This window comes from Erinaceus europaeus, chromosome 14 (genome assembly GCF_950295315.1).
Source record: "Erinaceus europaeus chromosome 14, mEriEur2.1, whole genome shotgun sequence".
NCBI classification, from domain to species: Eukaryota; Metazoa; Chordata; class Mammalia; order Eulipotyphla; family Erinaceidae; genus Erinaceus; species Erinaceus europaeus.
In genome coordinates this window covers 46,258,929-46,281,681 of record NC_080175.1, presented here as the reverse complement: position 1 = coordinate 46,281,681, position 22,753 = coordinate 46,258,929, and the positions used below count along the sequence as shown (strand labels likewise).

General features: G+C 49.0%; 1 protein-coding gene across 2 annotated transcripts in view; it reads left to right on the top strand.

Moving 5' to 3' along the window:
• RNF213 (ring finger protein 213) overlaps positions 1-22,753 on the top strand; it is a 143,431-nt gene that overhangs the window by 87,587 nt on the left and 33,091 nt on the right. For both annotated transcript variants that reach the window (XM_016194823.2, XM_016194821.2), the window contains 18 exons: positions 37-230; positions 926-1,081; positions 3,070-6,681; positions 8,557-8,693; positions 9,171-9,266; positions 10,593-10,711; positions 11,525-11,644; positions 12,014-12,189; positions 12,530-12,671; positions 12,836-12,974; positions 14,178-14,369; positions 15,487-15,632; positions 16,752-16,906; positions 18,905-19,108; positions 19,528-19,709; positions 20,504-20,624; positions 21,764-21,864; positions 21,956-22,138. In XM_016194823.2, the coding sequence (XP_016050309.2) occupies positions 37-230; positions 926-1,081; positions 3,070-6,681; positions 8,557-8,693; positions 9,171-9,266; positions 10,593-10,711; positions 11,525-11,644; positions 12,014-12,189; positions 12,530-12,671; positions 12,836-12,974; positions 14,178-14,369; positions 15,487-15,632; positions 16,752-16,906; positions 18,905-19,108; positions 19,528-19,709; positions 20,504-20,624; positions 21,764-21,864; positions 21,956-22,138 (6,175 nt within the window). The remainder of the gene's footprint in view (positions 1-36; positions 231-925; positions 1,082-3,069; positions 6,682-8,556; positions 8,694-9,170; positions 9,267-10,592; positions 10,712-11,524; positions 11,645-12,013; positions 12,190-12,529; positions 12,672-12,835; positions 12,975-14,177; positions 14,370-15,486; positions 15,633-16,751; positions 16,907-18,904; positions 19,109-19,527; positions 19,710-20,503; positions 20,625-21,763; positions 21,865-21,955; positions 22,139-22,753) is intronic.

The window sequence follows — 22,753 nt, the reverse complement described above, 5'->3', positions numbered from 1 at the left end:
GCTCTGGCACCTGATTCCCATTGTCTTACATTGCAGGAAAATCTCTCTATGTGAAGAGATTACATGAGAAACTGAGAGCCAAGTTTAAAAGGAATAGTGTGTCTCTGAAAGTCATTCGACTGATCAACCCTCAGGTGGATGAGACCCAGGTCCTGGGTGCCCTGCTGCCTTTCCTGGATGCCCACTATCAGAACCAACCCGTGCTCTTCCACCTGGATGTGACCTCTGCAGTAAGTCTGGCTCCCCACCTTGCGGCTCCCCCCAGAAGACACAGTCCCCATGCTGCTGCCCCTGTGGAAAACCCCTTCTTTCCCTTCCTTTCTTCCTCTTTCTTTTTCTTTCTTTTTTCCTTCTTTCTTTCTTTCTGCCTCTCTCTCTCATTCTTTCTTTTTTCTTTTTCTCTCTTCCTTTCTTACTTCCCTCGTTTCTCCTCTCTTCCCTTTTATGTTTATTTGAGAGACAGAAGAGGTGAGGGGGCTGGGTAGTGGCACACCTGATTGAGCATGTGTGTTACAATGTTCAAGGACCTAGGTTCAAGCCCCCGGTTCCCACCTGCATGGGGAAAACTTTGCAAGTGGTGAAGCAAGGCTGCCAGTATCTCTCTGTCTCTTTCCCTCTATCTCTCCTTTCCTCTAGATTTTTGGCTGTCTTTATCCAATAAATAAATAAAGATACTAAAAAGTTTCTTTTAAAAAGTGGGAGAAGAGGAGAAAGAGAACCAGAGCAGCACTCTGGCATATAAGATGCTAGAGACTGAACTTAGGACCTTAGGTCTGAGAAGCCCATATCTTATCCACTTCTCCAGCTGCTGGGCTGTAAACCTCTTCCTGCTCTTGCTGTTCATCAGTGTTCTGGTTTCAAAGCACAAGTGAGGGCCCAAGGGCTGAGAGAACATAGTTACAGGTCCTTGTGACTCTGCCTCTAGGTGCGGTTGGGGATCGAGGAGTTTCTCTTCAAGCTCCTCATTCTGCAGTACTTGGCAGATGCCAATGGGAAGATATGGCTTCGGAACCCACACCACCTATACATCGTGGAGATCCTGGAAGGGGCTTCAGCTCTGCCAAAGAGGTCTACAAAGCAGGTGCGAGCCATGAGGGGGCTCCCCCGTTGTCAGGGGGAGCCTGTTAGCCCTTGCAGGGCTCCCTGGGGTAGATGCACCTCTTTCCCCCATCCCCCACTTCTGCTTCAATGAAGCCATGACAGCAATGTTGGGAGAGAAAAAAAATCAGTAAGGCAGGGGTAGATAACATAATGGTTATGCAAAGAGACTCTCATGCCTGAGGCTTCAAAGTCTCAGGTTCAATCTCCTGCACCACCATAAGGCAGAGCTGAGCAGTGCTCTGGTGAGAGAGAGAGAGAGAGATCTTGACTTTTTTTTTTTTCTCTTCTGTTCCACCAGTGCTTTACTGGAACTCCATGCTTGCATTCCACCACTCCTGGTGACTTTTTTTGTTTGTTTGTTTTTCCCAAGAGGTAGAAGGTGAAACAGAGAGAGGGAGAGAGAGACACAGAGAAGGCAGGAAGAGAGACAGCATAGCACTGTCTCACCATTTGAGAATACGACTCCCATGTGTTGGCCAAGGGCTCACACCTGGGTCATTGTGCATGCTAAACTGTGCACTTTACCAGATGATCTGTCCCCAGGCTTCCTAAACTATTTTTTCAATGCATAAATGCTTTGTCTAAGTCACAGTATCTTGCCTGTGTTTTGCTGGGGTCTGGATGGATGCTGTGCATCTTGGTAGGATTCCCTACAGAGAGAAGAACTTGTTTCTTAGTACAGCTGAAATAGCCTGGCTTCTTCCACATACATCTCCTAGCAAAAGATGCACGTGATATGTGGAAATATTTATGGAAATGTTCAGTTTCAGAAAATTGGGTAGCAGAGGACTTTCTTTTTTTTCATTTCTTTATTGGGGAATTAATGTTTTACATTTGACAGTAAATACAATTGTTTGCACATGCATAAAATTCCCCAGTTTTCCATATAAAAATACAACCCCCACTAAGTCCTCTGCCATCCTTTTTGGACCTGTATTCTCCCCATCCACCCACCCCAGAGTCTTTTACTTTGGTGTAATACGCCAATTCCAGTTCAGGTTCTACTTGTGTTTTTTCTTCTGATCTTGTTTTTCAACTAGCAGAGGACTTTCTAATTAAGAATACAACTCCAAATGCTGAAGACTGCAGAATATCACAACGTATGTAAACAAAGAATTCTCAGAAATTGGTTTATGAGAGCCAGCAATGGTTTTACCATCATGAGGACCCAGGTTCAAGCCCCAGGTCCTCACCTGCAGGGAGGGTTCATGAGTGGTGGAGCAGTGCTGCAGGTGTCACACTCCAACCTCTCTCTCTATCAGACTGAGAAAAAGAACAAGAAATGGCTTTAGGAAATGGAAACTTTTTTCCAAAGATACACAGCCCTCAGGATTGCTTATGAAGCAAAAGCATTTGGGAGCAATCTGTTTGTTATCAGCATTTTGTCAATCCATTTTTTTCCCTTTTTTTTTTCTTCTCTGCCTCAGGGGTTATCACTGGGGCTCAGTGCCAACACTATGAATCCACTGCTCCTGGAGGCCAATTTTTTCCATTTTATTGGATAAGACAGAAAAAAAATTTAAGGGGGGAGGTAGAGAGGGAAAGAGAGGGGGGTTGGCAGTGGTGCACAGGGTTAAGTGCACGTAGTACAAAATACAAGGACCCATGCAAGGATCCTGGTTCAAACCCCAGCTCCTCACCTGTGTGGGGGGGGGTCACTTCACAAGTGGTGAAGCAGGTCTGCAGGTGTTTATCTTTCTCTTCCCCTCTCATCTTCCCTCCTATCTCAATTTCTCTCTGTCTTTTCCAGTAAAATAAAATTTTAAAAATGGCCTCCAGCAGTAGTGGATTCATAGTGCAAGCACCAAGCCCCAGAAATTATCTTGGAGACAAAAAAAAGAAAAGAAAAAGAAAGAAAGAGAGAGAGAGACAGACCTGGAGACCTGCTTCACCACTCGTGAAGTATCCCCACCCCCCATGCTTCATAGTATGCTTAGCCCCCATCTGGCCCCCTTGTCTCCTTTGTAGAGTGCCCGAATGTCTGAGTTCAACTTCCTCAACATCTTCCCTAAAGTTACCTGCCGGCCTCCCAAGGAGGTGATCCACCTGGAGTTGAGCCCCAAGCAGAGGCAACAGGAGCCAGGGATGGACATGGAGGAGTTCCGCAGTGAGACCTTCCAGAGGCCTTTCCAGTACTTGAGGCGCTTCTTCCAAAAAGAGAACCTGGATATGTTCCAGTACAGGAAGGGCTCTGTGGAGGGCACCCCAGGGGAGTGCATCCAGCAGCTCCTCATCCACTGTGGGGTGATGGACCCATCCTGGTTGGAGCTGCACAACTTTGCCTGTTTCCTCAACTACCAGCTCAGAGACTGCGAGAACTCCACCTTCTGCGACCTTGAGGCTACTGGGGACACACTGAGGGGCTTCAAGGACTTCGTGGTCTCCTTCATGGTCCTCATGGCCAGGGACTTTGCTACGCCGACACTCCACACGTTCGACCAGAGCCCGGGCCACCACATGGTCACCCCAGATGGGGTCTTGGAGGAGGACTTGGCCCCCTTCTCTCTCCGAAAGCGCTGGGAGTCAGAGCCCCACCCCTATGCCTTCTTCAATGATGACCACGTCACCATGACCTTCATCGGCTTCCACATCCAGCCTAATCTGCAGGGCGGTATGGACGCCGTCCAGCCCTCAAGCCACGAGGTCCTCAAGCACAACGTCATGACCAAGCAGCTGCACCACGCACTTGAGCTGCAGCGTGTGCCCTTCAACATGGACTTTGACCAGTTGCCCAGACACCAAAAGCTGGAGAAGCTGGCGCTGGCACTGGGCATCCAGTGGCCCTTGGACCCAGATGAGACATACGAGCTGACGACAGACAACATGCTTAAGATCCTGGCTATAGAGATGCGTTTCCGCTGTGGCATTCCTGTCATCATCATGGGGGAGACCGGCTGCGGGAAGACCAGGCTCATCCGCTTCCTCAGCGACCTGCGGAGGGGGGGCGCCCACACTGAGACCCTCTGTCTGGTCAAGGTGCACGGTGGCACCACGGCCCAGATGATCCATGACAAGGTGCAGGAGGCTGAAGCACTGGCCCTCTACAACAAGAGGGCCCATCAGCTGGACACCATCTTGTTCTTTGATGAAGCCAACACTACCGAAGCCATCAGCTGCATCAAGGAAGTACTGTGTGACCGCACCGTGGATGGCCAGCCGCTGGCAGAAGGCTCGGGCCTGCACATCATTGCAGCCTGCAACCCCTACCGAAAGCACTCACAGGAGATGATCAACCGCCTGGAGTCGGCAGGGCTGGGCTATAGGGTCCGGGCAGAGGAGACCACCGACAGGCTGGGCTCTATCCCGCTGAGGCAGTTGGTCTACCGCGTGCATGCACTGCCCCCCAGCCTCATCCCCTTGGTGTGGGACTTCGGGCAGCTGAACGATGCCTCGGAGAGGCTGTACATACAGCAGATTGTGCAGAGGCTGGCCAGCTCCTCCATGGGTCTGCAGCAGAGGAAGATGGCAGTGATTACAGAGGTGCTGTCAGCCTCACAGGCCTTCATGCGAGGCAGGGAGGGTGAGTGCAGTTTTGTCAGCCTCCGGGATGTGGAGCGCTGCGTCAAGGTCTTTCAGTGGTTCTATGAGCGCAGCCCCCAGCTCCTGGCTCAGCTGGAGTCCTTCCTCCGCAAGTCTGGAGGTGGCCCCAGCGATTTCAAGAGGGACCCTGTCCTCTGGTCCCTAGTGCTGGCACTAGGGGTGTGCTACCATGCTTCACTAGAGGAGAAGGTCGCCTACCGCATGGCCATCAGCCAGATCCTCCCAGAGCCCTATGACAATGGCAAGGTGATCCTGGAAGAAATCACCCAGGTACAGGATCTGTTCCTGGAGGGTGTGGCCCTGAGGAAGACCATCGCAAAGAACCTGGCGCTGAAGGAGAACGTCTTCATGATGGTCATCTGCATCGAACTCAAGATCCCCCTCTTCCTGGTGGGGAAGCCAGGCAGCTCCAAGTCCCTGGCCAAGACTATTGTGGCCGATGCCATGCAGGGCCAGGCCGCCCACTCGGACCTGTTCCGCAGCCTCAAGCAGGTGCACTTGGTCTCATTCCAGTGCAGCCCACACTCCACCCCGCAAGGCATCATCAGCACCTTCAGGCAGTGTGCCCGCTTCCAACAGGGTAAGGACCTACAGCAGTATGTGTCAGTGGTGGTGCTCGATGAGGTGGGGCTGGCCGAAGACTCACCCAAGATGCCCCTCAAGACTCTGCATCCCCTGCTGGAGGATGGCTGCATCGAGGATGATGCAGCCCCTCACAAGAAGGTGGGTTTCATTGGCATTTCCAACTGGGCCCTGGACCCTGCCAAGATGAACCGAGGCATCTTTGTGTCCCGGGGTGCCCCCAGCAAGAGTGAGCTCATCCAGAGCGCCGAGGGCATCTGCTCCTCCGAGCCCCTCGTGCAGGAACGGGTTCGGGGCTATTTTGCACCCTTTGCAAGAGCCTACGAGGATGTGTGTGAGAGGCAGGACAAGGAGTTCTTTGGGCTCCGGGACTACTACAGCCTCATCAAGATGCTCTTTGCTGTGGCCAAAGCTACCCAACGGGAGCCGTCCCCCCAAGACCTGGCACAGGCAGTGCTGCGTAACTTCAGCGGCAAGGACGATGTGGATGCACTGGACATCTTCGCCAGCCATGTGCCTGAGGCCCGGTGCCTGGGCATCAGCACCATGCAGCTGATCCAGCAGAACATGCTGGGCGAGTTCCAGAAGCTTCCAGGCTGCAGCACACTGGAGGATGCTGAGTCGCGCTACCTCCTGGTACTGACCCGGAACTACGTGGCCCTGCAGATCCTGCAACAGGTGCTGTTTGCAGGGGACCAGCAGCCTGAAATCATCTTTGGCTCCAGCTTCCCACAGGACCAAGAGTACACACAGATCTGCAGGAACATCAACCGTGTGAAGATCTGCATGGAGACAGGCCGCACGGTGGTGCTACTCAACCTGCAAAACCTCTATGAGAGCCTGTATGACGCGCTCAACCAGTACTATGTCTACCTGGGCGGGCAGAAGTACGTGGACCTGGGACTGGGCACTCACCGCGTCAAGTGCCGTGTACACCCCAACTTCCGCCTGGTGGTCATCGAGGAGAAGGATGTGGTGTACAGGCACTTCCCCATCCCACTCATCAACCGGCTGGAGAAGCACTACCTGGACATCCACACCGTGCTGGAGGCCTGGCAGCAGGAGGTGGTGAAGGAGCTCCAGCACTGGGTGGACAACTTTATCCAGGTCAAGGCTGAGCACTTCCAGACTGGTCACCGCTACAACCCATCTGATATCTTCATTGGCTTCCACGCCGACGCCTGTGCCTCCTTGGTGCTGCAGGTGCTGGAGCAGCGGGTAGCCCGAACCCCCTTGCCAGAGCAGCGCCAGCAAGTAGTGGAGGAGGCCAAGCTGCTTCTGCTGGCCTGCGCCACCCCTGATGCTGTGGTGCGGCTCAGAGACTCCTCTCTGGGTGGCTTTGCAGCCAAGGCCTTGTCGAAGGAGTACTATAACCAGCAGCAGCATGATTCCTTCTCCGACTTCCTCCAGGCTCACCTCGGTGAAGAGCACACTGACCAGCATGCTGTCTTCACAGAGGTGACTGTCTCTAATCCACTCCACTCCACTCTACTCTACTCTATTCATTCTACCCTATTCTGTTTTAGTCTTTCTATTCTATTGTATCCTACTCCATTGTCTCTATGCTATTCTATTTTTGCATGCTACTCGTTCTACTCTAGTCTAGTCTACATCTATTCTATTCATTCAATTTGATTCTAATCTATTTATTTATTCTTCTCAGTTCTATTCTGTCTATTCTGTTTTATTCTTGTCATCCTATTCTATTCTGTTCTTTCAATTCAATTTAATTCTATTCCTTTTATTCTAGTATACCCTTTATTCTATCTTATTCTCCTCTCTGTATTCTGTTGTCTCTACATTATTCTATTGTTCTACTCTATTCATTCAGTTCTAATCTTTTTTAATTTTTTATTATCTTTATTTATTGGTTAGAGATAGTCAGAAATAAAGAGGGAGGGGGGAGATAGGAAGTGAGGCAGAGAGACACTGAAGCCCTGCTCGCAGTGTCCCTGCAGGTGGGGGCTGGGGGCTTGAACCTGGGTCCTTGTGCATTATAACATGTGCACTCAGCTAGGTGCACCACCACCTGGCCCCTCAATCAGTTTTATTCTGCTTTATTCATTTATTTCACTCTGTTCTATTCTCTGTTCTTATTCTTGTTATCCTATTCTATTTTATTGTCTCCATTCTATTCTTTCTATTCTATTCTATTCTGTTGCCACCAGGATTATCACTGTGTGCCTGCACAATGATTCCATCTCTCCCAGTGACCTTTTTTTTTCTTTTTGTCTGATAGAGAGTAAGGGACAAAGAAAGAGAGGAGAGATACCTACAGCATAGTTCCACTGTCCCTAAGACTTACCACCACCTACAGGTGGGGAATGGAGACTTGGACCTGGGTCCTTGCACATGGTAATGTGTTCACTCTACCAGGTGACCCACTAACTTGCCTTTTATTTTATTTTATTTTAGCCACCCAGATATTGCTGAGGTTCAGTGCCTTCACAGATCCATCACTCCAGTCATTTTTTATTTTTTTCTACATATGAATGCATTTATTTATTTATTTATTTATTTTATTGGATAGAAGATGAAAGAGAGGGAGTTGGGTGATAGCACAGTGGGATAAGTGTAGGTGGCACAAAATGCAAGGACCAGCATAAGGATCCCGGTTCGAGTCCCCGGCTCCCCACCTGCCAGGGAGTTACTTCACAGGCGGTGAAGCAGGTCTGCAGGTGTCTGTCTTTCTCTCCCCCTCTCTGTCTTCCCCTCCTCTCTCCATTTCTCTCTGTCCTATCCAACAACAATGACATCAATAACTACAACGAGGGCAACAAAAGGGAATAAGTAAATAAATAAAAATTATTTAGAAACACAATAGAACCTATTTTTTAAAAAAGATGAAAGATATAGGGGGAGAGAGACATCAAGAGAGATCGAGACCTTCAACACTGTTCCACCGCTCATGAAGATTGTTCCCTACAAATGGGGACCAAGGGCTTGAACCCAGGTCCTTATGCATGGTGGCATGTGTGTTCTCACAGATGTTTTACTACACAGCCCCATGGAGGTAGCTATCTCTTTACCACTTTGCTGTAATACATATTTTAAAATATTTTTTATTTATTTTATTTTAGTGAAAGAGAAGAAAACCAGAGCCCTGCTCAACTCTGGCTTAAGGTGGTGATGGGGATTGAACCTGGGATCTTAAAGCCTCTGGCACAAGTCTTTTGCAGAACCATTATGCTATCTCCCCTGCCCTTTTCTGCCATATCTGTTCTCCTCTTTAACCTCATATTCCTTGAACTCATGTATCCCAAGTTGAGGTTTCTGTTCAAGTGGGTGTGTAGAAGTCGACTCACCACTGACATGCTGGGTTCTTCCTTGCAGATCACCACTTTCTCCAGATTGTTGACCAGTCATGATGCCGACATTTTAGAGTCCGAGGTGAAGGCCTGGGCTCCGAGACCCAGCATTCTGTCCCTGCAGCAATTCGACACTGAGTATTCATTTCTCAAAGAAATCAGGTGAGAGGCACCGCCTCCCTGCCCTCCGCATCACCTGTTACTCTCTGCCCAACATGAACTTCACCACAAGGTCCCCACACCCACTCTGGCTGTGGACAGTATAAGAGGCTACTGCCTTTTCAAGGCACCCTCTTGTCTCAGCTGTCTCTGCACTAACATCCCCTGCACCAGAGCCCCCATCTCTATTAGGAAGCATTTATGGGGAGCTGCGGGCTTCTCTGTACTCCCCCCACCCCCCCAGAGGGGAATCCACCAGAACAGTTCATTTCCATGTAGCCTTTGTATCTCAGACCACATCAGGAGTAACTGATAGATTAGAGATCAAGGGAGCAAGAGTATCAGTTTGGCATGCATAGTGTCAGGGCTCAGACCCTGGACCACATGCCCACAAGTCTTAGGTTCAACAACTATGCCACCTCTGTGGAATCCATTTCTTAGAGTGGAGAACTCACTTGTATGAGTTTTGTTTTCCTGCAGAAACTGCTTGAAGAAGAGGGCAGAGTACAAAATCCTCATCATTCAAACAGATTTTGAGGATGGAATACACAGTGCTCAGCTCGTGGCCTCGGCTAAGTATGTTCTGGGTATTTATCTTTATTTATTTAATTTGATAGGAAAACAAGGGAAACTGATATGGAAGGGGCATAAAGAGGGAGAGAAAGACAGAGAGACATCTGCAGTCCTGCTTCACCATTTGTGAAACTTCCCCCTGTAGGTGGGGACAAGGAGGTTGAACCTGGTCCTTGCACATTGTAATGTGTGTGCTTAACCAGGTACACCACTGCCTGGCCCCTTGCTTGGGGTATTTCCCTCTGAAACAACATGGCAAACCCAAAATTTATTCAGGGGTTCCTGAGGAATTTAATCTAAAAAAAACAATAGCATCATGGTAAATACAGAAATAAAAATCAAAATGAAAGCTGGCAGAATAGCTCACTGGATGGTGTGCTGCTTTGCCATGTACAGCCCTGGTACATGAATCTGAACTGGTGGAAGCTTCAGTGGTGTGCTGTCTTTTTGTCTTTCTTTCTATCTGCCTCCATCTCTATCTCAAAAAGAAGAACTGGAACATTTAAACAGACAAAAAAAATAGAACAAAAATAGTATGTGTTAATGTGAGGACTGGAAGAAAATCAAAGCATTGACTCAGTTATTCCTTTTCACTTCCTCAAATTTGGACTAGAGAAACCGAAGAAAGAAATACAAAGGGAGATGATTAACCTCAATGCAAAATCATAAAATGCAGGGGGTATAAGTAATAGAATGTTAGTGTGAAGAGTATGTAAGACTCTCCTTGGAACATGCTTGCAGACATATTTTGGTAGCTATTCATTCTCATGTTTAACCTGGTGTGCCACTGCCTGGTCCCTGGTAGCTATTCATTCTGACTTGCAGAACTCGAATTTAATCTAAATTTAATGGCAATGCCACTATCTATAAATACTTTAGTTTGTATTGACTGGACATCTTTATGGTGTATGCAGGGGGAATCTGAAGTTTTCAGAGCCATGTTCAAGTCATTTTGCCTACCCAGGTTCAAGCCCCCAGACTGCACCCGCAGAGGGGAAGCTTCATGAATGGTGTAGCAGCTCTCTCCACAGGTGTCTGTATCTCTATCCCTGTTCCTCCTCAGTTTATTTCTGTCTTAATACAATTAATAAAGTTGAGAGAGAAAGAGAGAGAGAGAGAGAGGGAGATGGACTTCGAAAGTAGTGGGAGACAGAAATGGGGAGGGAGGTGGTTCTTCTGAGAAGGATGAGTCTGACTCTGTAGCTACAGCAGGTCAGAAGGACATGTTAGTTCTGGCTCAGACACATGAGACAAGACTTAGCTCCTATTCCACAGTTTTGCTTTTGTTCAGATGTTCACTTTGTGCTTTGTCTCTGTCTTTTAAAATAGGTACTCAGTGATAAATGAAATCAACAAGAAGCAAGGGAATGAGGGCTGCACCTTCGTCTACTTCATCACCAAGCTGTCCCGCATGGGCAGCGGGACCTGTTATGTGGGATTCCATGGAGGTAGGTCTGGAAATTTCACTGAAAGCCATCACTTGACATTTGAGCAGTTTTGGGCCTGGTCCTCTTAAATGGGAACATTTGATGTCTGGCATTGGATTCTGCACAAAGCATGGCTAGACTAACTGATCTAAGATCTACAGCCCTTTGCTCACTAGTACCCAACTGCCTGCTCCCCACTCCCCAGGTCCCCATGTTGTTGATATGTGAATGATACAGAGAGTCCCTCTGGCAGTTGGATGGTGGTGCACCCAGTTAAGTGTGCATATCACCATGCTCCCACTCCCCACCAGCAGAGGGGTCACTTCACAAGTAGTGAAGCAGGTCTGTAGGTGTCTCTCTTTCTCCTCTACTGCCCCCTCACCTCTCAATTTCTCTGTTCTGTCAAAAAAGAAAAAGAAAGAAAGAAAAATCAGAAAGTCCCTCCCAGATCTCTGGAAGCAAAAGCACTACCTTAATTCCCCTCCCCGCACCCCCATAATGTGCCAAGTATTTGGTGGGTGAGGACATTCTAGCAGTGTAGTAGAAATAGCAAAGGAAAGCTTGAGCATTTCGTTGGGAATGGGAGGTGAAGCTGGCCAGCCCCTGTACCCTGTGCTGCCTATGATTCAGCAAGTCTGAGAGTAAATGTGTGAAACCACTCAGGATCCTGTCCTTTCAGTGCCTGAGTCTGAAATGATGGTGATGTGTGGAGTCTCCACCATAAGGCATGGTTTCTGGTCAGGTTCGTGGTAGCCTGAAGGGTAGAAAGCTGCGCTGAGCACCTCCCAGCTCGGAGACCTGGCGGGTGTAAGCCTCTGTGGGTGCTCTTCCCAGGGCTGTGGCAATCTGTGCACATTGACGACTTGCGGAGATCCACGGTCATGGTTTCAGATGTGACCAAGCTGCAGGAGGTGACCATCAGCCAGCTGTTTCATCCAGAGGAGGGACCCAAGGGTGAGCCAGGAGGACATGACTCTGGGGTGGGAGGAGGGAGAAAGAAAGGGGGCTCCCTTCTTCTCCATGAGCTCTGCCTCTGGAGCTCAGACTGTTACTCCAGGAGGGCCAGGTTGTGGGTGGGAGTTGCCCTGTGCACGTGGATCTGTATGGGTGTGAGGGCTCTGAAGGGGACATCTATGTGCTCTTCAGATACCATCTCCTGGGTCCCCATGTCCACCAACCTGGCCAGGCACAGAGACAGAATAGGCCACCAGGCAGTTGGTATGTAGGAGCAGGGCTTCTGGAGGGGAACTCTCCCTGGACAGGTGCAGGGAGGTGCTGTGAGCAGAGCCTGGCCCCCTTTCAGCTGAGTTTGCTTTTGAGCAGAGATGACCAGACCTGAACCAGAGGACAGCACAGAGGACAGCATGGAGACAGAGCCTGCGGTTGTGGAGCTGGAGGCAGCAATGGAGACTGGGCCTGACCCACAGGAGGAGCCCGAGATGGAGACCAAAGGCCCTGACACCATGGAGAAGGAGCTCCCTGAGTTGGGGGGCTGTCCTGTGAGTGCTTATTCTGGGTCTCCTGGGATGCTGCCATCCATCTCCAGAGCTGGGAGTGTAGGGGACCTTGTACTGGGTGATCTGGCTCCTCAGAGGCTAGTTCTCAGGCCAAGGTGGCAACCACTTCTCCTGAGATCCCCATGTCAGTGTGGCCCTGAGTCTGGACCCCAGATACCCCTTCCCCCCAGGGTCAGAGAAGCATGCAGAACATGTGGCCAGAGGCACCATTGGCCCTGAGTTCCATCCCTGTTCCCCACACTGGTCTACAGACCCCATCCTTCTGGTCTCCTGGTCTGGACCCTCTGAGGGGCCTGAGCACCTGCTTCCATGACACCCACAGGTCCTAGATACCACAAGGCTGCTGCGGAGCTGCATCCAGGGTGCGGTGGGCCTGCTCCGGGACCCACAGGGTTGCCGCCAACGCAACGTGCAGAGGGTGGAGACGCTCCTAGCGCTCCTCACTGATGAGGACCCCAGTGCAGGTAGGGCCTTGCCTTGCATCCTGGGAACCTAGCCACCTCACACCTGCTCCCTCCTGGCTCCTGGAGGCCATGAGCATGGGCACTAGGGAGTTGGACTTGCCGTCCATCTGGCCTGGCTGTGGGCAGGTCTCATAGGGGCTCAGACCTGTATCCTCCACTCCCAGCTTCCTTCCTGCGGGTTTGCAAGCTGCGCCTCCATGAACTGCTGAGGAAGCAGGAGGAGCTGTCCTTCGTTACCATGAAGGAGTGGGTGGTTCGGGCAGCTTCCAACCAGGATGCACTGCAGGAGGCCGGCACATTCAGGTACAGCTAAGATGGGGCACATCTCCTCCACTGCATCCAAGCACTCCAGGACAGGGCTGCTCAGCACTGACCCAGTGCCTGCGGGTTCAATGCCCAAATTTTCCACAAAAGGGACAGGGTGGTCCCAGGGATGGCGGTGTGGGGCCTGCTCTATACTTTTGAGCTCATACTTTCTTATGATAAAAAAAAAAAGAGGTGGCACATAGTAACCACATATTACCATGCTCAAGGACTTGGGTTCAAACCCCTGATCCCCACCTGCAGGAGGGAAGTTTCACACGTGGGAGCAGATTCTGTCTCTATCTGACTTAAAAAAGGGGGGGGGGGCAGGGACAGGAGAAGTGTCCCAGGAAGTGGTGCTGTGGATAAGGCATTGGACTCTCACAGAAGCCTTGAGTTTGATCTTCAGCATTACCAGGTTCTCTCTGTGTTTTTTTTTTTAATTTTCTTCATTATCTTTATTTATTTATTGGGTAGAAGTAGCCAGAAATTGAGAGGGAAGGGGGAGATAGAGAGGGAGAGAGATACCTGCAGACCTGCTTCACCACTTGCAAAGCTCTCCCTTTTCATGTGGGGGCCAGGGGCTCAAATCCGTGTCCTTGCAAGTTATAACATATGTGCTCAACCAGGTGTGCCTCCACCCACCCCCCACCCTCTTTCGATCTATCTTTAATCAATACTTAGACTTCCAATGAGGAATTGTAGAAAATCATATCTGAATCAGAAGGCACAAATAGCTCACCTGGATAGTGTGCTGCTTGGCCATGTGCATAGCCCTGTTTTATATTTGGCATTGGACTCACTCACTCCCTGATTTGAGTCCAGCTCACCCACTCTTTCCCTCTGTATATATATCTGGAGAAAGAGAGAGAGAGAGAGAGAGAGAGAGAAAAAGTGGCCTACAGTAGTGGATTCCTTCCTAACAGCAACAGCAAAATCAGATCCAAACCTGGAACTAGTTTAATTTTTCAGAGGCTTCTTGACCTCAATTGTCAGTGATATAACTGCAGTTTCTCAGAGGTGGATGTCTGAGAGCCTATAGTATAGAAAACAGCTCCTGCCATTGCCATGGCGACAGGATGGACATTAGTGGATCTGATATCCCATGATTTCTCACAAGTAGGGCTGGGCGAGAGGCGTGTGGGGTCCCCTTGTGGTTTGAGGTGACTGACCTGCTCCTGTTTGAATGCTCACATGCTGCAGGCAGGCCCTTTGGAAGCGCATCCAGGCTGCAGTGACCCCTCTCCTGGCCAGCATACTGTCTTACATTGACAGAGATAGCAACCTGGAGCTACTGACCAGGCCTGGCTTGCCATCCTGGGCAAAAGATCTTTGGATGTTTATTTTCAGCGACAGGAAACTCCTGAACATTCCCCTGGTGACAAATGATGCAAGGTGAGTAGAAGACTCTCTTTTGGGGGGAAGGAGAAAAAAAAGTTGAACACCAGTTATTAGAGTTAAGTTTGATGAAATACAAGAATTAATGCCAGGCCATGGTGAACTGGCTCCCCCTTGAGCAGGACTGTGGTATCATGGTCAGGAATGGGGCTGCTGAAGCTCGAAGACCTATTTCTCTGGCTGTCTCCTCCTGGCCCCAGAGCACCTGTTACAGGTACAGAGCTGGCAGCTTGCCTTGCTCTGCAGACAGTATACTTAAGAGTGTTGTGTGTTTTTAGTGTCACTTTCCCTTTCACTCATGTTGGAAGCCACACAGCCTCCCCTCACACTCCCAAACTTGGTCTTGTGCAACCTTCCCCACAACTTCTAGTCTGGGTTTCTGGGGTGTGTGGCTCTTGCCAGGAGGCTCAGAAAGACTCTGCTGGTAAAGGGAATTCTGATTCATTCATGGAGAAGCATCTCTAAGGGACAAGGCACTGGTGATGGTTGTGAGCCAGATGCCGATACGCTGCCCCAGTGTTGATACAAAGCACACAGCAGAGCCAGCAAACTAGATCACTGGCATAGTGCATTGCTTTGCCATGTACACAACCCAGGTCTGAATCCAGCCCCACCACATTGGAGAAAACTTCAGTGCTATGGTCTTTCTCCCTCTGTCTTGGAATGTAATACAATACAACACAACACAACACAACACAACACAACACAACACAACACAACACAATACAATACAATACAATACAATTATGATATAAGCTGGGGAGATAGCATAAAGGTGCTATAAAAGATTCTCATGCCTGAGGCTCTGAGGTCCCATATTTAGTCCCCAGCACCAACATCAGCCAGAGCTGAGCAGGGCTCTTGTCTCTCTCTTTCTCATTAAAACAAAATAAATAAACTTTAAAGGCTTTAAAAAATAATAATTAGGTGAAACACATGATACACTTGACTCTTCTAGGCTCTTGGGCATCCCATGGGACAACCCCATCCCCACCCTCAATTATGAGATTTTAGGGTCATTGGTTGCAGCAGAAGCCAGGGCTGTGAGATGTTCTTTAAGAGAGGAGAGACGCTGTGTCTCACTGTCACCTCCTCCTGAGTCATCTGCTCTCAGGTCCAGGAACGAGCTGTCCTCCATCGTGGTGCAGAGCTATATGAGCCTCCAGGAACACGTCTTAGGGGATGTCCCATTCAGCTGGAGGATCAAGGACTACCTGGAGGAGCTGTGTGTGCAGGCTCAGTACATCACAGGTGTTGAAGGTGAGCCTGGCCGCTGGCACATGGGGACAAGCACGAGGACCCAGGTTCAAACCCCCGGTCCCCACCCTCTCTCACCCCTTTTTTTAATTAATAATTTTTGTCTTTGTTTATTTGATAGGGACATCCAGAAATCAAGAAGGAGAAGGGAGATAGGGAGACAGACACCTGCAGCCCTGCTTTATCACTCATGAAGCTTTCCCCCCTGCAGATAAGGACCAGGGGCTTGAACCCAGGTCTTTACACACTGTAATGTGTGTGTGTGTAACCAGGTGTCCACTGCCTGCCCCCCTCACTCACCCTTTATCAGAGAAAAAAACAGAAAGGAATGGCCACTGGGAACAGTGGAGTCATGTGGGCACAGAGCCCCAAGGTAACCCTGGTGGGGGAGAAGATCACTTGACACAGAAATCAGTTTTCTCAGAGTTTACCTGTAGAACTACATTGACAAGCAGAGGTTGGGTGGCTGGGGTGATGGCTTAGAAAGCAGAGCAGTGGACTTGCCTGCACTTCCCAGTTTGATCCCTGACCTCACTTGTAGCAGAGTAGTATCTCGCTGCCTCCTGTGAAATGGTCTATGTGTAAGACAGATTTGCTTTAAAAAATTTAAAGATTTAAAAATTTAAGAGATTTGCTTTAAAAATTTTAAAGATTTGCTTTAAAAAAACAAATAAACAGAAAGAGGTCACATTACAGTGCCCAAAGACCTAGTTTCGAGCCCCTTCCCCTCACCTGTAAGAGGGAAAGTTTGACAAGTGGTGAAACAGGCCTGCAGGTGTCTCTCTTTCTCTCTATCTCCCCCTTCCCTTGATTTCTCTCTATCTCTATCCAATAAATAAATTAATTAAATATTAAAAATAAGGGGACAAGTAGTGGTGTACTTGGTTGAGCACACATGTTACCATGTGCAAGGGGCCCTGGTTCAAGCCCCTGGTCCCCACCTGCAGGGGGAAAGATTCATGAGTGTTGACATAGGGCTGCAGGTGTCTCGCGGTCTCTCTTCCTCTCTATATCTCCATTCTTCTCAATTTCTCTGTCTCTATCCAATAATAAATAAAATAAATCTTTTTTAAAAAGAAGCTCTGGCAGCCCCTCTCCAGGCCCTTGTGTGTCTTCCCATAGAGCTGTCTGGCAAGCTGGTGGAGATCTTCCAACAGACACCCCTGGGCAGGTTTCTGGCCCAGCTCTGCGCTGAGGAGCAGCAGGACCTTCTCCACTGTTACACAAAGGATTTCCTCCTGCTCAACATGAGAGTAGCCACCTGGGAGGAGCTGAAGGTAGGTGCTTCCATGGGGCCCTGGAGCCATGCTGGCCTCAGAGGGAACCTTTCTGGGTCTCCTGGGTGGCCGCTCTGCCCTCTGTGTGGTGCCTGATCTGAGAGGTGCTGGGGCGTGGCTCCCACCCTATTTGCTATGACTCTTAGCACAGCCTGACTGAATGACTGTGAAGTCATTAACAGTAAGATACAAACTAACGGTTGGTCAGGCTGTATTGCAGCAGGTTAAGTGCACATGACATGAAACTTGAGGATCAGCGTAAGGATCCTGGTTCAAGCCCCCAGCTCCCTACCTGCAGGGGTCATTTTGCAAGCAAGTCTGCAAGTGTCTTTCTCTCCCCCTCTCTGTCTTCCCCTCCTTTCTCCATTTCTCTCTGTCCTATCTGGCAACAATGACAATAATAATAATAATAATAATAATACCACAACAATGATAAAAAGAACCAGGGCAACAAAAAGGAAATAAATAAATAAAATATATATTTTTTTAAAGAGATAAACTAACTGGGTAACAGTTGGGTGTGACAGTAGAGTTGTAATTTTCCTCCAGTCAGGGTTATTATTAAAGGTATCATTGAATTGACAGATGACAATGAGTCATCCTAAGAGTTTTCTTTTTCCTTTTTCTTTTTTTGTACCAGGGTTATCACTGGGGTTCAATGTCTGCGTGACTCCACCTCTCTTGGTGGCCAATGCATATTTTTAAAGTATTATGATTTTCTTTTATTTTTAAAAAATATTTATTTACTTATTTATTTATTCCCTTTTGTTGCCCTTGTTGTTTTATTGTTGTAGTTATTATTGTTGTTATTGATGTTGTCATTGTTAGATAGGTCAGAGAGAAATGGAGAGAGGATGGGAAGACAGAGAGGGGAAGAGAAAGACACCTGAAGACCTGCTTCACCACTTGTGAAGCAACTCTCCTGCAGGTGAGGAGCTGGGGGCTCGAACCAGGATCTTTATGCCAATCCATGGTGCTTTGTACCATGTGCACTTAACCCACTGCACCACCATCCGACTCCCGATTTTCTTTCTTTTTTAAAGATGTATTTATTTACTATGCCTGAGGCAGATTGAAAGGGACAAAGAAAGCCCTGCTTAGCTCTGGCTTCAGGTGGTTCCAAGGGATTGAACCTGGAACCCCTGGGGCCTCCGGCATTACAAGTTGGTATTCTTCTTTAGCTACCTTCTTATTATCATCATCATCATCATTATTATCATTATTTCTTCTCTCAGAATACTGCTCAGCTCTGGTTTATGGTGGTGCTGGGGGTTGAACCTGGGAGCTCAGAGCCTCAGGCAGGAAAGTCATTTGCAGAATCATGATGTTGTCTCCCCAGACCTGCTACCTGATTTTCTATGGGTTTGATCTTAGACATTGTTGTTACCATCTATTCCTTAGTACAACCATATCTGCCCATCTGCATAGGTGACAATGCAGGCTGATATAAAGTAAGAATGGAGGATTAGTTTTCTTTTTTTTCCTTTGGGGATTAGTTTTCTTATGCATCTGATATCATGTGCTATGATTTTATTTTTTATGGAAACTTGTTTTGTCCCCCAGGCCAGTTTTTATTTGTGGTTAACAGTGGGTACAAGATTGTAAGATCATTGGGTATAATTCCACACCACCGAGTTCTGTCCCCACTCTCCCAATGATAACCATCAGAGTTCTCATAGTCTTAGAAACAGTTTGTTTGCTTCTGTCATATTTATTTATTTTTTTGTAAGTGCATGTGTATTCTCTAGATAGCACATATGAGTAAAACCATCCAGTAGTAGTCTTTCATATCTTTACTCATTTTACTGAGCACAGTCACCTCCGGTTCCATCCATTTTGTCCCAAAGGACACAACACCATCTTTTTTTACTGCATGTAGTATTCCATGCCATTATTATTATTATTATTATTGAAGGATCTGCTTTCCCACAAGGAAAACATGATTTTCCCCTTTCTTATGACTCACAAATAGGCACTAACAGCTTGCTCCTTCTCCAGTTTCTTCAGATGGCCCTTTGGTCCTGCATCAATGAGCTGAAGACAGGGAAGGCCGAGGATGGGTTTTCTCTACCATGGGTGCACCTGGCCTACCAGCACTTCAGGAACCGGCTGCAGAACTTCTCCAGAATTGTGACCATCCACCCCCAAGTCTTCCAGGCTCTGGAAGGTCTCCGGAACCACAACCTGGCTGGTGGTGTGATGGTATGGGCTTCTGGAGCACTTGGTAACAGGGCTGAGCTCTGGAGCGAGGGTCGGGACATCCTAGGGAGTAATAGCTATTCAGAACCATATCTAGGGGCAGGGAGATTGGGCATAGCAGAGGAGTGATACAAAAGGCTTACATCCCTGCAGCTTGGGTTCCAGGTTCAATCCCTAGCTTCACCATCAGCCAGAGGTAAGTGGTGGCTGGAATGAAAGGATTAGGGGAGAAAGGAACTAAAGAAAGAGAAAGAGAGAGAGAAAGAATAAAAGAAGGAAAGCATATGAGAGAGAGAGAAGGAGAGAGAGAGAAGGAGAAGGGAGAGGAGGAGTAATGACAAAGAAATTTAAAAAAAAAAAAAAAAAAGATCCTGTGGACCAGGATCTGTGCAGACCATCTCTACCTGTCACCCACCCCCCAGAGCCTGGATGTGTTAGCGGCACTGGCCTGCACTGAAATGCTGACCTCAGAGATGCTGCAGCCCAGCCCTCAGGCATGGCTGCAGATGGTGAAAAGCCTCTCCACACCACTGGAGCTGCTCTGCTCAGATGGCTACCTTCGGGAAAGCAGGAGTGCAGTTTCAGGCCTCATCACAGAAGTCAGGTGTGGCCAGAGGCCCCTCTCACGGACCTTTTTCTGAACTGAGGTGGCTGCCATGTTGTGGGCTACTCAAGAAGGGCTTGGTCCCCTTCTTCACTTGATCCCTGCCAAGCTGTGGGGAGATTGGGAGGGGTGGTTTTCAGGGGAATGAGTCCTATGCTGGGTGCTGGGCTTGGAGTCGGCTCAGCAAACCCAAGGCCACAGTATGATAGGTGTGGTGACATCAGAATGGAACATCTGAGGGCAGGGGACCCACACACTTATATAAGCTGTTACCTACTGAATTATGTCAAGCACTGGACTCTCAAATATGGGATCCTGAATTCAATCCCAGGCATTGCTTGTGCCAGAGATGCTCTGGTGTGTTCTCTCTCTCTCTCTCTCAATAAATGAGGATCTGGGCGGTGGTATACCCAGTGCAATATACATGTTGCCATGCATGAAGGCCTGGGTTTAAGCCCCTAGACCCCACCTGCAGGGGGAAGCTTCACAAGCTTCATAAATAGTGCTGCATGTGTCTGTCTCTTTCTCACTCTCTGTCATTCCCCCTCTGTCCAAAAAAAAAAAAAAAAAAAAAAAAAAGCTATGGTGCCCAGAGTTGTGGATTTATGCACTAAGCTCCAGCCATAATCCTGGTGGCAAATAAATAAATAAATAAATCTATCTTTCAAAAGTTAGACCTCTGCCCCCTGCACTTCCCCTCTCATTCACTATGATGCCCAGAGACTGACACCCCCCCCCCCCCCGGGGCAGCCCAGGCTCCTCTACCAGCACAGTGAGGGAGCCCTCTTTTGCAGAACCCACTGGAATCTCATCTCTTCCATCGCCCTGTTTGTGGAGCATGTTCTCTTGGGAACCCAGAGCCAGATCCCCGAGCTGTGTCCACTGGTGACCAAGTACGTCTTCTCCCTCAGCAAGGTGAGTCTCTGGCCACCTCTGCCCCCCAGTGGAGCACCCTAAGCCCCAAACCACCATCCATTCAGAGAGAGCCTGCCCAGCCCCCACCCCTGACCCCATAGATGCAAAGCAGCCATGATTCTTCACTGTGCTACTTAGCCTCTGAGGGGGCTATGGTAAAGTACACGCAGCACATATATTCTCTCTCTTGCTCTTTCTCTCTCTTTTTTCCACCAGAGTTGTCGGTGGTATTCAGTGTGCCTGCACTACAAATCTACCACTCCTGGTGACCATTTTTTCTTTGTATTTTATTGGATAGAACAGAGAGAATTTGAGAGAGGAGAGGAAGATAAGGAGAGAGTGATGGATAACTGCTTCACTGCTTGTGAAGCGTCCTCTCTAAAAGTGGAGAGTGGGAGCAAAAACCCTGGTCCTTGTGCATGGTAATATATTCAGTCAACCAGGTGTACTACTGCCCAGCACCTCACATGGATTCTCTAGCCCCTCCCGCCATCCCCTCCCCACCCTGTGCTCAGCCGGGATATGGTTTCATAGAAACTCTTCAGGAACCAGGAGTTAGCCCACCCAACACAGCTTCTCCTTGGGAGCTGCCAGCTGCTTTACACACACTGGGTTCATTCTCATTAAAGGCGCAGGAGCTGGTTTTACTAGGCACCAGGACCGGTGTTTGAGTCCTCAGCTCCACATGGGAGCACCATGCATATGGGGTGCTGTGGTGTCTTCTAAAGTGTTTTAACAACCGAGCTGTAGGTTCATCTAGCAGAATTGGAATGAGAATTTGTAAATGTTAAGAGTTCAAGGGATGTCACTTCTGGGAAGACAGAACAGAAGGAAAATTGTGAGCTAATGTGCCGATTGCCACCATCCAGCCCCCATGTTACACTGTAACACTCTCAGAAAAAGACGGGGGAAGAAGGCCATGAAAAAAAGAGGCATCAGATCAACATCACCTTTCTTCCCCAAGAGTAGCAAAGGGCAGAGTCACAGGCACCATCAAACCAGGAGGCCCTGTGCTGCACCCACAGCACTGTCCCCACCCTTCTGTAAGACCTCGGGTCCGAGTCCCTTGGTGCCTGGGGAAGCTGGCCAGCCTGGGACCTCTACCCTCCCTGCTACAGTGCACCACCATCTCCTTTCAGTGTCTGCAAGAGGACTCAGACATGAAGACCCACGGGCCGTTTGTGGTGGTGATGAAGACCCTTCACAAATGCAAGAACCAGGCCAGCCAGACCCTCTCCAGGTGAGCAACCCCTGGGACCCTCAGAGGACAACCCTGTGGGTCCCCAGCCCCTATGCTTTAGCTGGAACCTCCTACCCTTCTCGGTGTCTAGGTTTGGCATCCAGCCATGTCCCATCTGCCTGGGAGATGCCCAGGACCCAGTGCTCCTGCCCTGTGAGCATGCCTTCTGCCTGCACTGTGCCAAGTCCTGGATCACCATGGGCCAGATGGCCTGCCCCTACTGTCTCACTGACCTACCAGATAACTATACACCCAGGGTCTCTCTGGAGCACAGGTAAAATAAACAGGCAAACAACACCCTTTGTCTTGAGCCAACAAGATAGCTCAATTTGAGAAGGTGTCTGTTTTGCCCGGGCTTGAGTGGGCCCTCACTGCACTGGGGGAGACATCAGTCCTATTTTCTCTCTCTCTCTCTCTCTCTCTCTCCTCTCCTCTCCTCTCTTCTCCTCTTCTCTTCTTTCTCTCTCTCTCTCTCTGTCTCTCTGAAAATATTCAGCCAGAGTTATGGCTGGGCCATGGCCCACCTGGTAGAGTATACATACTACAGTGCACAAAGATGCAGGTGTCTCTCTTTATCCCCCTTTCCTTCCCCCTTTCCCTGTTTGTCTCAGTCTTTATTGAGAAAGACAGGGAGAACAAAAAGTGGCTACTGGAAGTGACAGATCCCTGGTGATGACATGGAAAACCTTTTTCTTGAAAAAAAATCATCCTCCCCCCCCTTCCCTTCTTCCAGTGTAGGGAATATTGACTCTGTGAACCTTAAGAAGCCTGAGTTCCAGGGCCACACCTGGTCAAGAGCACATCACTATGTGCTTGGACCAGGGCAAGGATTCACAGCCTGTGAATCAGGGCTGCAAGTGTCTCTTTCTCACTCTTTCTCTCTCTCTCC